Here is a 17,473-nt window from a genome sequence, read left to right as displayed (position 1 = left end):
ATGGTAAAGAAGTTTTACCAGCCCTTTCACCAGCTTTGTTGCCCTGGCCTCTGGATGCATTCAGGTATCTTCACATCCTTTTTAAATTGTGGAGCCCAGAACTGCACACGGTATTCAAGGTGAGGCCATACCAATGCTAAATACAGTGGGAGAAAGATCAAAAGCCTTTGCTCTAAAATACTGAAGCCAGATATGGTCAAAACTCGTACTGAGAAGCTGATGTTGTACACCAAATGAAACATATAGTTGGAAATATTCATCCAGCTTTACTACAGAGTTTAATTTTCCAGGTTCCTTTCCAAAATTATTATTCTGTTTTAAAAAATGAAATACTTGTCACATTTTGAAAAATATTTTGACGGCATTTTTTTTGGACGAAGTAGAAGTGTTCTTGCAAAATGTTCTCACCGAATCACTTTGTGATGGAAGATGACTTGATGAGATTTTTTTTTTTTCCTAAAGCTCCATGCATGTAGCATGGCTGTGATACTATGGGCAGCACAGGAACTTAGAAAACGTTCAGTAGTTTGAGGTTGTTGCAAATACCTATTTGCTGGCTCCAGTTATACTATTCATTAGAAAGATATATAATGCCTATGTAATCAATAACATCTAATATTGAGTGAGTTTCAGTGTACGTCTGTGTATCTTCATTTTGGAAAGGAATTCTGTTCATGGATAACAACATCTTTCCTGTGAGAAGAGGCTGAGAGCTGGGACTGCCCAGCCTGGAGAAGAGGAGGCTCAGGGGGATCTCATCCATGTCTGAGGGGAGGCTGCAGATGGGACAGAGCCAGGCTCTTGCCAGAGGTGCCCAGTGCCAGGACCAGAGGCCCTGGGCACAACCTGGCCCCCAGGAGGCTCCCTCTGAGCTCCAGGAGCACTTCCGTGCTCTGCGGGTGAGGAGCCCTGGCACAGGCTGCCCAGAGAGGCTGTGGGGTCTCCTCCTTGGAGGCCTTCCAAAGCCGCCTGGAGATGGGCCTGGGCAGCCTGCGCTGGGTGGCCCTGCTGGAGCAGGGCTGGGGCCTGGTGGCCTCCAGAGGGCCCTGACAGCCTCAACAGTTCTGTGGTGCTGTGAAGTACTACATTGGTCTGAACTTATCAGAGGAGAAGAAAGACAGATGTGCTGAGAAGCAAAACACAGTATGATAGCTAGTATTATTTGTCAAAAATGTTATTTTACTATAAATACTCAAAAAAGTTCCAAAATATAAAAGCGTCCTTCATTTTGCCTTCACATAGCATACATCAAAGCTTCTGACATCTCTTAAGTACTTCAAAACAGGTTTCTTTTTGGATATATCTGTCAATTCAATAGACTTTGTGTAGGTATACAGCATTACGGAACACAGTTCAGGCTCCTCAACAAACAGAACAGCTTAAGTGAAGAGTTTTGAAAAGAGAGAAGTGGCTGAGATATTGTTAAAGTTGCAACAAATAGGCTGCAACACATAGCTATTAAGCTTAGGATGATGGTTAAACTGTTCGGATCAAACTATCTCTTCATCTGAGCCCTACTCTTGCATAGGGAAAATTTCATCTACCCAAAATTGAGTTGCAACAGCTCACCCTAAAACACTCAGAATTTGTCTGTCTGGCACAGTGAAATGCTGGAGGCGTCGGCATGATGTTCTGCTGATCTTGGTGTGTCCCACCAACAGCTAAAGCTGTGTAAGGTATTGCACCCTGCAGACATAACCATAAAGAAGTTAAGAAAACAAGAGCAATTAGCCCTCAGGGTTTTTATAGTAAGAAGCATTTTCTTAGCATTGCTGCTTTGATTTAAACAGATGAACACCAAAAAGGGCTGTGATGCCCTCTAGTCTGATCTTGTGTGTAACACACACTCAACAATTACTCAGTAGCTTCTGCGTCAATTTGTATTTGATTGCTAAGTTTGTAACAGAAGGCTGATTTAAAATGCTGAAGATATGGAGAGAGTGTCATGCCCTTAAATGTATTTCTCTACCGATTAGATATCCCTACTGAATTTAAACCACGGATTTTTCTAGCCTTAGTCTGCCAAGCTTCAGCTTCCATCTTCTGCTGGATCTCACTGTACATTCTTCTGTTACAAAGCTAAATAGCTTTATATCAGGACTATCAGAACCATCTCCCTTATAAGCTTCCTTCTTTAAGCTTCTGTGGATGAATTAAATTCCTTGTTTCGTCATTGTCAGACATTTAAAAGCACGCACTCAACTACACTAACTGATGTATTTTCTTCTGCATTAAAACAATCTGAAGGGTAATTACTTTTTTTTTCTTTCCTTTTTTTTTTTTTTTTTTTTAATTGTGCAATGCTCAGAGGCCAAGCACAGCATTGTGGATTGAGCTTACAGCTGTACAATAGGAACAAATACTTGATATTTTTTATTTCTCTTTTCAAAAATGAAACAAATTAAGACGTGATTCTGTATGCCCATAAAAATGCAGGGGAATATCTTAAGTTGATTTAAGTGACCATAGCTGTGCTGGAATTGGTAGAGTCATGACAACCTCCATATGCTAGCAGACTGCTTCATCAGAGCTAGCATTTCTAAGGCAGGATTGCCGGGCCACTTCGTTTCATGAAGAAGAAAAGCAAGGAGCTCTGCGAGCAGTGGAATTAATGAAGCTTTGTCTCCTGTATTTCCCAGCAGCTTGTACCTTCCTGTGTCTTTCTGACAACTTCCCATGGTATTTCAAAAGCTCTCTGTCCTGTACATCTTCAGTTCCTGCATCCTGCAGATCTGTTGGACCAGACAAGAAGTAGCTGGTACTTCAGCTAGCTCAGATCTAGCTGCAGCATGCTGACCTGGACGTGCATACCAATTGGGCAGTTTGCTAGCAGCAAGCAGAATAGGGAGAACCAAGTCCTCCTGTCCTTTAATTTTGAGTAGGCACTAACTTAGACTTTAGTACTCTCAGCCACTGACTTCTATAACATTTTATTAAGTATATGTATGAGCTCTCTCTACTAATTTTGTTTGAAGTTGCTTAAAAGATCCAGCAGTTATGAGGAGGCACTGACACATACAGCAACCATATAAGCCTGATTCCTTGGGAAAAAGAGGCTAGAAATTAAATAATATATTCCCAGTAATGTAACAGAATTGACTGCTGTTACACTATTTCAGCAGCATAACGTAGGATGTAGTTTTACTGGGGCTGAAAAGCTTAAATTAGTACTTTTGCTTGCAGACACACTTGAGTAAGGCCATTTTAACAGCATGTTCCTATTGGAGAATCACAGAATGGTTTGGGCTGGAATGGACCTTAAAGATCATCTAATTCCAACCCCTGCCATGGGCATGGACACCTAGGCAGGGCCCTAGGCAGGGCCACCACTCACTAGATCAGGTTGCCCAAAGCCCCATTCAGCCTGGCCTTGAACACCTCCAGCGATGGGACATCCACAGCTTCTCTGGGCAAACTGTGCCAGTGCCTCACCACCATCCGAGGGAAGAATTTCCTTCTAACTTCTAGTCTAAATTTCCCCCCTCTTTTAGTTTAAAGCCATTACTCCTTGTTCTATCCCTACACCCCCTGAAAAAAGAGTCCTTGCCCAGCTTTCCTGTAGTCCCCTTTAGGCACTGGAAGGCCACTGTAAGGTCTCCCCAGAGCCTTCTCTTCTCCAGGCTGAACAAGCTCAACTCCTTCAGCTTGTCTTCATAGGAGAGGCACTCCAGCCCTCTGATGGACTTGCTCAAATACATCCATGTCCTTCTTATGCTGGGGGCCCCGGAGCTGAACACACACTCCAGGTGGAGTCTCACAAGAGCAGAATATAGGGGGGAGAATCACCTCCCTTGACCTGCTGGCTACACTTCTTTTGATGCAGCCCAGGATGTGGTTTGCTTTCTGGGCTACAGGTGCATGTTGTTGGTTCAAGTAGAGATTTTCATCCACCAGCACTCCCAAGCCTTTCTTTGAAGGGCTGCTCTCAATCGATGCCCCATTGCTGGAGGTGTTCAAGGCCAGGCTGGATGCGGCCTTGGCCAACCTGATCTAGTGGGTGACATCCCTGCCTATGGCAGAAGGGTTGGAACTAGATGATCTTTAAGGTCCCTTCTAGCCCAAGCCATTCCATGATTCTATAACTCATCACCCAGCCTGTATTCACGTTTGAGATTTCCCCAGCCCAGGTGCAGGAACTTGCACTTGGTCTTGTTAAGTGGCATGAGGTTCATGTGCGTCCACCTCTCAAGCCTGTCCAGGTCCAGAGGGATGGCATCCCTTCCCTCCAGTGTGTCGGCTGCACCACTCAGCTTGGTGTCATCAGCAAGCTTGCTGAGGGTGCACTCAAATCCCACTGTCCTTGTTAATGAAGGTATAAAACAGTACCGGTCCCAGCAGACCCCTGAGGGACACCACTTTTCACTGGTCTCCACCTGGACTTTGAGTTGTTGACATCAAGTCCCTGCCTGCAGCCATCCAGCCTATTCCGTATCCACCCTTCATATCCACACCTCTACAATTTAGAGACAGCCTTGCACCTCTATAACATCTTCAGATTTTAGAAACATGACACAATTAGCACTGCTAAAATGGCCAGAAGGGATTTGTAATATCCATCCACAAGAAGTAACAGAGGATTTATTTGCCAGTGACCGGATTCCCTTAGAGCTTTTAAAGATTTTGTAGAGCAACACCACTTCCTGACACTTTTTATTATTATTATTATTTATTTATTTGTTTGTTTATTTTTGTTTGTTTGTGTGTGTGTGTGTAAATGTGAACAAACTGTTTTTGCTGCCTGGTGGAGCAACCCCTTCCACGACACTGTGCCCACATGAGGTAACGCTGGCAGCGGTACTGCGATAACCACCCTTGGCAAGCCACGGAGAGCCGAAGGGAGGCTCTTTGGGCGTTTGGCACCAAAAATAAATACATTAATTAAGATTTGAAGCCTTCCCTTCACCTAGCGGAGGCGCAGCCCCCGTTTATTGACGCGGGATGCCGTTCTGCCAACCCCACCGAGTTCCACCTTGCTTCCAGCCGCCTAAACCCAGCACCCCGAGGCCGTGCAGAGCCACCCCGTGCGCTCTAAGCCCGCCACACTCCCGGGCTGTCCCCACCGCCCCTACAACGCCGCTCCCACCCCCGAAGCCGGGCGCCCGCCATTTCCCTGCCGGGGAGCCCGGGGCGGAGCCGGGTCTCGGGGCGCGGCGGGGCCGCCCCTCGCAGCGGCGCGGTGGGCGCGGGCCGGCGGCGGCGGCTGCGGCGCTGGGCGGGCTCCGTTAAAATGGCGCCGTAGGCGAGCGGCCCAGCGCGCTGCCGGCTGCTGGCGCGGGGCGGCGGGGGCCAGCCTCTTCGCCTCCCTCCCTGCCGTCTTCCTCCTCTATCCTCCTCCTCTTCCTCCTCCCCGGCAGCGATGGCGACTCCGGACCAAAAATCCCCCAACGTTTTGCTGCAGAACCTGTGCTGCCGCATCCTGGGCAAGAGCGAAGGTAACGGCTGCCCGCCGCCCACTGCCAGCCCTCGGGGGGGCGGCGAGGTCCCCGGGTCCTTTCTGAGTTGTTCTGTGTGTGGGCAGTGCTCGGCGGGGAAATTCATGACCTAGCTTTCGTGGTATCCCTTTTATTATTATTATTTTATTTTTTTTTTTGAGCGGGAGAGGGCTTTCTGCCATGTTATGGGTCGCTCTGAAGTGCCTCACGCCTTCGCTTGTCTTCTGAGAAGTCCCTCCAGGTTGCCTTGGGGTGTTTGCACGGCAGTAGCTGATACCTTGGGGTGGTGACCTGTTGTACAAAATGTGCTTCAGACTGAAAATGGCCTATAAACGAGTTTTCTTTAAAAGGTAGAAAACAAGTGATGAGGTATAAATACTCCCCCCTCTCCCCCCCCCCCCCTTCTCTCCTTCTATGCTTTTGGAGATCTGAGCCCATCTTCCCTCTCCATTTTTAAAAAAAATGACCTGCAAAGCCATGAACATCCCAACATCCCGTTTCCAGACCTGTCAGTCTGGAGGAATTCAGTGTCAGGAATCTCTGGTGTGGGGTTTCTCTCAGGATGCGGCTCCTGCTCTTCCCCTGCCTCCCCCAGATCGCTTCTAGCTTGTAAGCTGTGTAACACCTCGTGTGCTTTTATGTAATCACATTTATTTTGGTAAACTGGTCTAATTGTATATTAAAGTATATTTCACATCAGCCTACAGTTCCAAGCTGCTGTTAGAGCTTTGCTTTTAAAGCTGTTTCTCACTTTTAAAATCCCTTAGAAAACATTTCCCAATACAGTTGATGTATGCTCATATGTAAGAGCGCTTCAAACTTTTTCGCTACCAGAAATCCTGAATTTGTTGTGCTATTTCTGCTTTAAAAAATAAATAAATTGTCTTTATGGGAGTGCTGGAACCCTCTTTTAGGCCATTATTTCTATATTGCTGATGCTGAATTGCCTAATTCTGTTCTCTTAGATTTAAGGGTGAATTTCAACGTAATCCAAGCTTGTTTCTTGGTATTGGACATCTTATTTAGGTTTATTATGCTTAGAAAAATCCATGTTTGTCAGTTACGGTACAAGTATTGGGGAGAGGTGGGCCACTTATACTGACTTTACGTGTAGCCTTCTTTTTCAAGCCTCAGTTTCTGTACATCTTCTTGTCTTCTGCCAGCAGTATGTGTGAAAACATGGAGGAGAACTCTGTTTATTTTTAAAAATAAATGCCAAACCTATTCCTGTACGGTGAGATGCCACTCATGTAACTAAGATGTCTCGTGTGTGTGACAGGAGAAATTTTGCCCCAAATCATGGTAAGCTGCTGTGTGCAGCCAGTAGTTCCCTGTCTGCTCACTTCCCTGAGCACTTGAATCCTTCAACTCCTACTGAAGGATTTCTTAAAGTAACAACTTTTTCTTTTGAAAAGAAAGCATTATCTGTTATACTTCCTGTAGCCCATGCTTTTATGTCTGTGGCAGATAGGAGGCCCGTCCTTACCTGCTCTTTATTCTTGTGTTATGAGGGACTTGAGCACTAAAGGCTCCCCCTTCTAACATGAGGCTTCTGAAACAGCCAGCTGTAGCACGTGTTAGTGTGTCAGCAGCCCAGCTACTGATGGACAGTTTATAGAGACAATAATACAGGAGGCCTTTGGATGAAATCCCAGTCAAGAAAGGTGTGTATGGCTTTTTTCTGTGTTAAGTAACATCTAACTGGTTTTCAAGCTTTTAACTCTGATTTCATTTCAGCACTGGACAAGTCTGAAGTACGGTATTGGTGTGCAGTTAGTGGTGTGCGTGCAACTTCTCCCATCCTTGGGTACTGATGAAGTTAAGCTGCTTCGTGTACACATTCTCTTTTTTGCAGCAGGTTTTGCAAGTATGATCAGTTTGGTTTCTGTTAAATGGTTTATGATGTTTAATTCTGTGGAGTATTTTTTTTAAGCATAGCTTCTTCAGTGATTCTACTAGAAATTCCTGTAATAAATTAGAAGCAAGAAGCTGTAGCTGGGTCCACCCAGTCATCTTTAACCACTTATGTGGTTATTCTGCTGTGAACTTCTAGAAATGCTAGCTTTTGATACCTTCCTAGAGTAAGTGCTCTAGTAAAGTACAAGTTATTGAAGTAATTAATATGGATTAATAATAGAAAGGAGCTGTGATTCAATGATCTAATGGATCTTCCTGCCTGTACACTCCCTGTGTTTCTCTGTACTTCAGAAGGCTTCAGCTGCTTGCCTACTATCGTGCTCAGCACTTGTTTGCTGTAATATTTGCAAGGAAACTATGGCTTCAGTGGGTGCTGAAGGGTTCAGTTTATGTGATGTCTGTGTTGTAGTAGTGTGTTGCAGCTAATTTGAGTTATGAGTGGCCTTACTCTGCAATGCCTGAAGCCTTCAGCAAACCTGACTGGGCCCATTGTCAGCTGGGGGATCTGCTTCTACATGTGACATCCTGCGTTCTCCACGTATCCGAGATCTGTGTTGAAGTGAATTTGTGCAGAGCTGTCCAGCAGTAGAGCTGTTTTCTCCCTCCATCCCTGATTTTTGGGACCACTCACTATATAGATGGCTTCCTGCGTTTCCAAAGTCAATCAGCTGCATAGACCTAGCTGCTGTTTTTTTTGTTTTGTTTTTGTTTTTTGTTTTGGCAAACTCTTCTGCCTCTGAGAAACATGTTTCAAGATCTGTTGAGGTATGTAAAGAACTCAAAAACAAAACAAAAAACCAAACAGAAAACACATACATCAATACTTTTGTTAGAATGAAGGTTTGAAAGACCTCTGTTCCTGTGCTATAGCCTCAGTGAGGGTTTGAATCCCTCTCTTTTGTGGTACCATGTGTCTTTGGGGACCCTGGTGCTCTGTGGCAGGAGCGAGTGCCAGCCTCGCTCTTCCTTACGTCCTTGCAGCATCTAAGAGCTGGTGGGCAAGTTCTGCATCATCGGCCTTTCTGGGTTTATCCACCTTATCTGCCTCACTTTTACACTAACACCTGATCTCCCAGAGAACTTGTCTGCCTGCACAGTAACTTCCATAACTTATTTTTGTCCTTATCTGTGGACTCCAGCAGTTGTATGAGGTTGCATGCTGCTCCCTGAGCATGAATTTAATGCTCCTGACAAAACTTCTTGTTCTTAGCTATCTTTCAGAAACCTCTTGGAAGTCTCAGGCAGTCAGAGACTTTGTAGGCTGCTGTACTAGCATGTCAATTTTAAAAACTTAGTACATCAAATGATACAGCTGTTAATATTCAAGCTGTATCTCCCTGTTTTTGAAGCCTAAAAAGATCTTTGTATGTCAAACTCATGTAGTGTTTGGAGGTATGCATGCTCTAGAAAGCGATATTTCAGCCTTTAGAGAGGAATTTGCTATCAGAGGCCCATGCTATGGCCTTAACTTAATCTGTCATCTCAGTGGTTTTCTTGTTACATTTTTATAATAAACAATAATGTTTGTGGGCTTTTTTTTGGGGGGGAGTGGGGGTGGGAGGGGAACACTGAGTTTATTCAACAGTTGAAATGGAGGTTTAATTGTATATACTAATAGAAGGAAATGCAAAGTGACAAGTTAGATGAAAGGTCATAGCAAGGGGAAAGTTACAAGCAGACCATCTACCCATGTTGCTGACAGTTCACTGGGATGTTCCTCAAATCTATTTACAGACAGTGCAACGAGAACCAACAATATTAACAGAATTAAAGAATAGTTGTGTTTCCTGTGCTGTGCTAAAAATTTTGTGCATCTCCTGTAAGTAAGGAAAGGTGTGCATCTGTTTAGGACAGGAGTGTGAATACTGAAAGGACTGTTAATTAAAAATAAACTCTAAATCTTCAATAAACTAGTGTTTGAGACTATTTTTTCATATAAATTTTATATATTTTTATTACTCTTAATGAATTTAACTATCTTAAATGTCTTTAAAGCTGAAGGCCAATAGAAATAGAATCATAATGTTGCTTGGCATTTCAGACTGGTATTTTAGTCTATCAGTATGTGGCATCTTTATAGTAATATAATTGTTTTCTTTCCTGATAATAATTCATACTGGCATAAAACTTTTGATACAGCTAAAATGCATAAAGAAGACATAGCAGCATTGCTATATGGATGAAATCAGGAGCTTCTCACAGCATGTGTGAGCAGCTTCTCAAATTTTACAGCTTTGATGCTTAGTTTTGCAACAGTCGCACATTAGGTGTTTAGCAAACACACTGCTACTATTAAAAAACCCTTTTTTTGTGAGCATGTGTTAGCTTACAGTAATGGTGTTTGAGTATTTTTCAGTATTTTGTTGTTCATCACCACCCATGGAACATTGCATGTGGTTTAATGTCATTGTTTTACAATAATGCTGTATCTCTGTTTGAACAGAGCTCTTGTTTGGGAAGAGGCAGCTGTCTGGAAGGGGAAATAATGGAGAGCTTGCTAATTTCTGAAGTGTTTCAAGAAAGTGATTATTGACTAGTCTAGATGAACTTTTTTTTTTTTTCAGAAATGTCCTCTAGGTTTAGCTTACAGGAAAGTTAAAATAATCAAGCATTTCATCTCTAACGATCTTAATATATTCATGTTTTGAAACAAGTCCTGAAAACAAAAGCAGCAATTGAAACCTTTTTTTCCCTTTAAACTTAGAGACCCATAAACAATGATGCTAGAAAAAAAATGTGTAAGATTGAAGTGAATTTCAATTCATTTCCTAGAACTACAGGTAAAGTTAGAAGCTTCTTAGCAAAAGACTTACTGAATTTCAGCATTTCCTCTTAAATGCTGGCTTCTTGAAAGCATGCTGGCCAAGTGATTCTACTTTTTCTTCAATTTTTCCTTTGAACTTCACTTTCTTGTACTATTCTACATTCTTTCTTACTACCACATTCTTCTTATATGCTGCTCTGTTTTTTGCCTGTTCTACACTTGCACTCTGTGTGACTTTAAAATGTTACCTACCTTTTGGAAGCAGTTCAGTTTTTACACCTCTTTGTTTTTAGGAGGGTATGGATGGCTGGGTAGACTGTGGGTCTCTGAACTATTGATAGCTTTCTCTGCTCAAATGAGAGACTTTAACTTTTTTTGTGGTTTGCGAGTGCTATTGCTTTGTTTAACTGTATGGCTGCCTACAGGTATAATTAATTTTCTGTGTATATGCATATTACTTAAAGGGTAATGTCTGTCTTTGTTTGCTTCGAATTCTTTGATCAGGCCTTTGAAAAATGAGTCCTGCTCAGTATGGTTTCCCCCTTTTCCGTGTGAACAGCTGTATCAGCTCTGTGCATCGCATCCCTTGAACTTGCTCTTTCATAACAGATTTATATTGAATCACTTTTTGATGGAAAGGCATGTGCACATACATAGGTACACACCTGTGTATTTTAAACCTGCCTGCTGTCTCAATAAGTGTTTTTTGAGGAGGGAAGCTATTAAAAGTATCTATTAGTTACACATGATGCAATTCTTTATTTTACTGACAGAGATCAGTAGTAAAGTCGTGTTTAATCGCTTTAGGTACTGAAGTTATTTTACAGACTTGTAAGAAGTAATTTGCTGGTGAGGAAACTCCCTTAGCAAGTTTTGCTTGTAAAAAAAAAAAAAAAAAATCTGGACTCTATATGACTAACGTAAGAGAAGCTGAATAAAACATAGTAAAAATAATAATAATAAAAAAAAAAAACACAAACAATGCTCTTACGACAATGCTATTGAATTTCCAGTGCAAATCTGTATGTGTAAAGAGTGGATAACTTTGGGCCATGCCATTAATAGTGTAGTAGGTTTAATCTCCAGAGCTTTTTTGATAGAGTTGTAGTCTTTCAAATAAAGATCTTTCTCACATGCCTTCTTAGGACAGTATGGAAAAACTATACTAGGTTTCTGTGTTTAAGTAGTCTTGCTATAGTTAATGTTGAAATAAGTTATTTATGATTTTTGTTAAAGCTTCCCCCATTAAATAGCAGATTTTTTCTTGTACTGTTGATAAATTAACAATTTTTTTTTTATTAGATCGAAAACTTAGGTTTAAATGTTCAAGATTTTTGGAAATCTGCATGAATATTTTTGTCTGTCCTGCCATCAATATTCCATTGTAACAGAAAATGAAAAACATGGGTAGTCTTACTGACTCCAGTGTCAGAGGCAGATTGGAAAACATGCAGATAGTCAAGTCCATGCTTTTTCTTCCATTATTTTGAAGATAAGCCCTTACTCTGATATCTTTCATTGTGCACACATGCATGAGAGATACAACAGCAACAAAAAAGCCTTGCAACCATTTATAGCTTTCTTCCTGAGTCAGGTCTTTGGAGAAATGAGACTCCAGAGAGTCTTCAGAGGCTTTGTACGTATCTTTGCTGTGTTTTGTGATCATTGCATCAGGTGATTATGAAGTACCAGATAATAAACTCACTTGATTTCTCTTCATATGAATCTTGGTTCATTTTAATTTAATATAAACCTGTAAAACCACAGGGAGCATCAGAGAAGAAGCATAGCACATTAATCTTTTTGAAAGACTGATACTAACTTCTTTTTTTCAGAAACAAAAGAAGTGAGTTAACAGTAAATACACCCTTGCTTACAAGGGAAGAACATTATGTGTTGCTGACTGGTATAAAATAAAAACAATGCTCTGATTTCTATTTTTTTCCCTAAGCTCTAAACTTAGTAATAATCATAACATATACTAAGAAGTTAGCAGAAGCAGCTGAATGAGTAATGCTGAATTATTCAGATGTAGCAGGATGTTGAACAATAGAATATGTAGTAGAGTTCCAAATAAAAATACTTATATCATAGGACGTGCATCTTAATATTGCAAGATTACGAATGTGTAGGAAATTAGTTGATTGTTTCAGGTCTTCTCTTCAGTAGGACCTCAGCATTCTTCAGCTGCAGTGCTGCCAGATTTCCCTTTCTGTACTTTCTCTCTTCAACAATTTCTCCTGTCAAACATCTCACATCCCAAATGTCTCTGTTCCTCCACGCTCCCTGGCTTCTGTCTGGGCAGGAGGCAGTACCTGACATTGCTAAACCTGTGCTGACAGACCAGAGACTGAGCTTGTGCTGCGTGCTGACCCCTGGCAAGGTTATTAGGGTGGTTGTTCTGCCAGTCCCCTCATAGAGACCTCAGGGACTTCTGGTTTTTGTTTTTTCTTAAAGGTTGGTAAGAGAGGGTAGTGGGAGTGGGCGTAGAAATGAACTTCCAAACATCATTTTTCTTAGAAAACCAGAGTAATACAACTCTTTAGTGAAGAGAAACTCTATGGGAGGTGTCTGTGGCTTTGCTGTGGCTGAATTTGTGTGTGTTTTTAAGACATCTCTCTTTTTTTAATTGCTTCCTTTTTATATTTTTCTATAACATTGACCTAGCTCACTGGTAACTTTTTTTCACACACTTTTTAGTCAATAATCAGTTTTTAATTATTTAATCTAGGCACATTTTGTAATGATCAAGTACTCTGACATTTAACCCTTGGCCTCATCTTGGCTTCGGTTAATCTGGGTCATTTGACTTGAAACTCTCTTTAGCAATTTTATTTTTAAATTGTAGTTCTAATCGAGCCACTATAATTAAAGATATCTAAGAAAAGATGCCTAAGAATAAGTAGAGAAACTGAACTGTCCCAGCTGCTCCTGAGGACACAATCAAGGAATTAATGAAAGATACAATAACTCTTATTGTCTGGAATAATTTAGTGCAAATAGTTAACTGGCCCAGCATGGTTTTTAGGGGTCTGTTTCCCTACCTGCCACTTCAGGAAGTCAGTGAGTATCTTTGTTTCCAGTGGACCTTTGTCCTATTCCATTTCCCTTTTCCTTTCAAATGTGTCTGTCCAAACCAGGATCCCTTCTTATTTTCTTGGCTGAACCATTGCTGTACCAAGTTGAGTTTGCACTTTAGTTTTCTCTGTAAGTTGACTGCTTAACTGAGTAGAACATGCTTTGGCATGCAGTGTTTTTATATATAAAACAGACTTAATACTTGGGATTCAGTAGTGTTTTTCCCTGAAATCAGGAAATGTGTAGCTGACACTACACTTTGCCCAGAGAAGCTGTGGCTGCCCCATCCCTGGAGGTGTTCAAGGCCAGGCTGGATGGGGCTTTGGGCAGCCTGGGCTGGTGGAAGGTGTCCCTGCCCATGGAAGGGGGGTAGAACTGGATGGGCTTTAAGGTTCTTCCAGCCCAAACCTTGTATTATTACAGTTATTCCTATATGAGGATTAGAAACTTATCCAGCACTTTGCACTTCAAAGGGCACTCAACATGTCCATAGGGTTACTGCTTGACTGTCTTTCATATCAATACGTGTGACTGTGACTATGCTACAGAGGCATTAATGCTGAGCTGTCCATATCTCCGTGTTACCAGATTAATAATCTTCCCACAAAGAATACATTGATGCAAATACTTGCATTAATGTTTTTGGTAACAAGATTATAATTTCAATCTTTGCATGATGAAAGAGCAGTGCAGGGAGGTGACTAGCTTGTGGGTTATGCATTGGAAGAAGAGCATAAGACCTGAAGTGGTAAAACCATGTAAACTGTTTTTAAGACAAACTAAAACCACATCTGAAAACAACACACAAACTGGTAAAGCCACTGTTGCAGACATCTGAGTTCACATGCACAGGTAGGATAATCCAGTTTGGTGCTGGATGTGAACATGCTGCTGGTGAACATGGCTGTGCTGTTGCTGTGTGTACCCAAATTGTGTGACTTTGTGCCCAGTCCTGTACTTCTTCAGGCTGTGGAGAGCTGCAGGATAGCTTGAAGATTGCTGATGCTCTCTTAGACTAGGCAGGCCTAAATCAACACAGAATAGGAAAGGTTTATTTACAAGTTTCTGTGCAATTCTTTTTGCAGTGTACGTACAGGTGAGTATGTTTGAAATACCTGCTCATGGGTAAACCTGACTTCACTGCCCTCTGGTTAGAAGTGTGTCTAAGGAACATAATTTAACAGTACATGATCCAAGCTGGGTACATCTATGCCAAATTCAGTCATAGCAAAGCAAACTTGTGTCTAAAACTTTTTTTCTTTCACTTCTAAGCAGACTGAATTTCTATTAACTGAGAGGGTTTTTTTCTTTCTTTCAGCTGATGCAGCCCAGCAGTTTCAGTATGCAGTGAGAGTTATTGGAAGCAACTTTGCTCCCACCGTTGAACGGGATGAATTTCTTGTAGCAGAGAAAATCAAGAAAGAACGTACGTGCATCTTTGTTTCTTAGATATAATGCATGGAAGTCTTTCACTAACTTATTTTATTCATCTGAAGACGGGACCACTCTGCCTTGCAGACAGTTCTGTTGTTATGGCTGTCCTTGAAAATCTTGTGATAAAAATTCCAGGAATCCCCTAGTTACTGTCTCTGAGTGGCTGTTTGTATTAACAGTTCGGATGCTTCTGAATGCTCAGTTTAAATCTTCCCTTGCTGCAGTATGAATCATTTTCTCTCTCAGCCACTACAGAAAGAATGATTTAATATTGTACTTCTTTCATTTTAATATTTCTTGGAATTCATAAATTCATATTTATTTTTGGAAGACTGATATTTTTGAGGTGTACCTTAGCAATATTACCATTTGGCATAATGAACTTCATGAGCACCTGTGTGAAACCTAACGAATGAGCATTCTGGGGATGGATGGAGTGGAGTCATTGTTCATGCAACTTTCCTGATATTTCTTGACTTCAGTTTTTCTACAAGTTCATCTACAACCACCTCCTCAAAGCCAAAACATTAGACTGTGATAGTGTAAGTTAAGCTGTGGTTGTATTATGTTGTGCTCTATGCTGCTTTTTTAGTCAAGTGTTACTCGGTGAATCCAATGAGGTTGTGAGGCATTCCTTTTAAAAAGCCAAGTAATGCTTTCAACAGCTTCTCAGCCCTACAGTAGAATGTCCAGAAGCAATTACTAATTAACTTAAAGCCTCCTATTTATGCTTGGGAGCTTCAAACATTCAGTCAGTAAGGACAATAGAGTTAGGATATCTGAAGCCAGTGGCTGTAACCTTTTAAAGGATGTTTGTTTGTTTTTGATAAATTGGAGCTTCCATTACTTCCTGATAGGCAAATAAGCCCATCAGAACTTCTCCAGATGGACCTCCAAAACACTGTACTCTACAATAAACGCTTCTGCACATTGAATTTCTGTATGATTTGGCCAGTACTAGGCAGCACGTCAGCATATATCCTTGTTCTGCTGTTGCCTATTCCCTCAACAGGCAAGGAACAATGCAGCTGATTATCTCCCTCATCTTCTTTCTCCCCAGCTTCGCCTCGTAGTTAAATGTTAATGGTCATGGAATAACTGACTGGGTACATCCCTCTAACTTTATATTTATTCTGGAGTTGTTTTGCAGTAGGTGACTCATTTGTTAAAATGTACTTTGCTGTGGCCTTTAATATTAATTAGCATTTCTAATGTTAAGCATCAATTGTTTTCCTATTAACGCTTCCTTAGAACTTGTCTTACCTCTTTTTTAAATGTGACTCTTTCTGATATAAAGTTGGTTTTCTGAAGACATCTTAAAGCTTTAAAGTACTCTTCTGGGCAAAGACTTCTATTATATAACTGGCTGTGATCAAAACTGTTACTTTCCTTGATATATGGAAGTTCTGTGACATTGAAGTTCTGCTTGACTTTGACCAAATGACATTGCTATTTTTGTTTCTTTCATTGCCTAATATGGAAATCATGCTTTATGGCATTCTTACCCGTATCTGTTTGCAGTTGTGTTAATTCCCAAAACCTACAGAAATGTAAGCTAGACTTTAAAAATAAAATAATAAAAACTTCTTTAAAAGATATCTCTTGTTCTAAGAGAAACATTTGCTTGCATTAGGTCACTCCCACTGCAAGAACTTTCAGGGGCAGGAGTGCAGATAGCATGAAAACAGGCAGCAGTCTGAGTGACAAAAGTGAAACAGTTACCCAAGAAAACATAATCATGCTTATGTTTTCCAATTTACCACAATATGATTTCTGACATGGTTACTATACTTGTTTCAGTTCTTTAATCTATATATTTTTTTTCAGTTGTACGACAAAGAAGGGAAGCAGATGCTGCTTTGTTTTCAGAACTCTACAGAAAACTCAGTTCGCAGGTAGTGTAATAAATGTGTAAAGAAACTGAACACACACAAGCATTCTTTTGATGTTAGAGCTGTTTCTGGACAGCTCTGTCGTCTCTGTTTCTTCTTGTTTTATGGCAATGCCTTGCAAGTTTTTATCTTTTATTAATCTAGGGTTTAAACAGGCCTCATGCTTCTGAATTTGTGTCACAGGTTTTTATTGTGAAAGGTTAAGGGTTTGGCTTTGGTTCTACTGACACTAATATAAATCAAAGAGTACTGTGTGTTGGTATACTGATTGGAAAAAAATGTTAGTGCATAGAAGCCCATGATTCAGGATAATGAATCTGGTAAAAGGAGGTGAAGATGTGAGGACACACTTATCTGAGGTAGGTGAAGAATCCAGAACAGATTAGCAGCAGTCAAACATTTAGCACAGTAGAATATGCTGGGCAGTAATAAAATAGTTGTTATTTGTACGTCTTTTTTTTTTTTTTTTTTACAACAAAAAATAATGTAAAAGATATCTTCTGTGTAACAGAAAATTTACCCTCAGCTTGCTCTCACCCTCAAACTTGTGAAGCCTCCCTGAAAAAGGAGGGTGAAGGGGAAAGGGGAGAAGAGACAGTTCTTTTCTAGCTATTGTACCAAAAGTTTCTTTACTTTTAGGTTAGAGTTGGATCCAAGTCAAAGATGTTTTAAGTAGTGAGAGTGTGGAGGAGTGTTGGTAAAAGTTTAGATCTATGTAATTGTTTTTCTTAATAGCAATGAACTTTAAATTTAAATACTTGCTGATCTCAGAGCATGCGATAGTTCATGACATGAACACAGTAGAGAAAGTTCATAAAATAGTGTTGCAGAGGCTATACTGCACATTCTCAGTTTATTTAGGAATGCAGCTCCAAGTTGGTGTTATCGTATGTTAAATTAATTTAAACGTGCACATTTTAGTAGATTGGATAATAAAAATTATAAATCAATGAGTT

At 40.9% G+C, this 17,473-nt stretch overlaps 1 protein-coding gene across 1 annotated transcript in view; it reads left to right on the top strand.

The window, feature by feature from the left end:
* Positions 1–5,209: 5,209 nt before the first annotated feature.
* TUBGCP3 (tubulin gamma complex component 3) overlaps positions 5,210–17,473 on the top strand; it is a 52,442-nt gene continuing 40,178 nt past the window's right edge. Inside the window, exons 1-3 of the mRNA XM_084495341.1 lie at positions 5,210–5,432; positions 14,510–14,617; positions 16,453–16,520. Coding sequence (XP_084351467.1) covers positions 5,357–5,432; positions 14,510–14,617; positions 16,453–16,520 — 252 coding nt within the window. The 5' untranslated portion in view covers positions 5,210–5,356. The remainder of the gene's footprint in view (positions 5,433–14,509; positions 14,618–16,452; positions 16,521–17,473) is intronic.

Source organism: Aythya ferina, assembly GCF_964211825.1.
Source record: "Aythya ferina genome assembly, chromosome: 1".
Lineage (NCBI taxonomy): Eukaryota > Metazoa > Chordata > Aves > Anseriformes > Anatidae > Aythya > Aythya ferina.
Note: the sequence above shows the minus strand (reverse complement) of the source record. Positions and strands in the feature narration are given on the sequence as shown.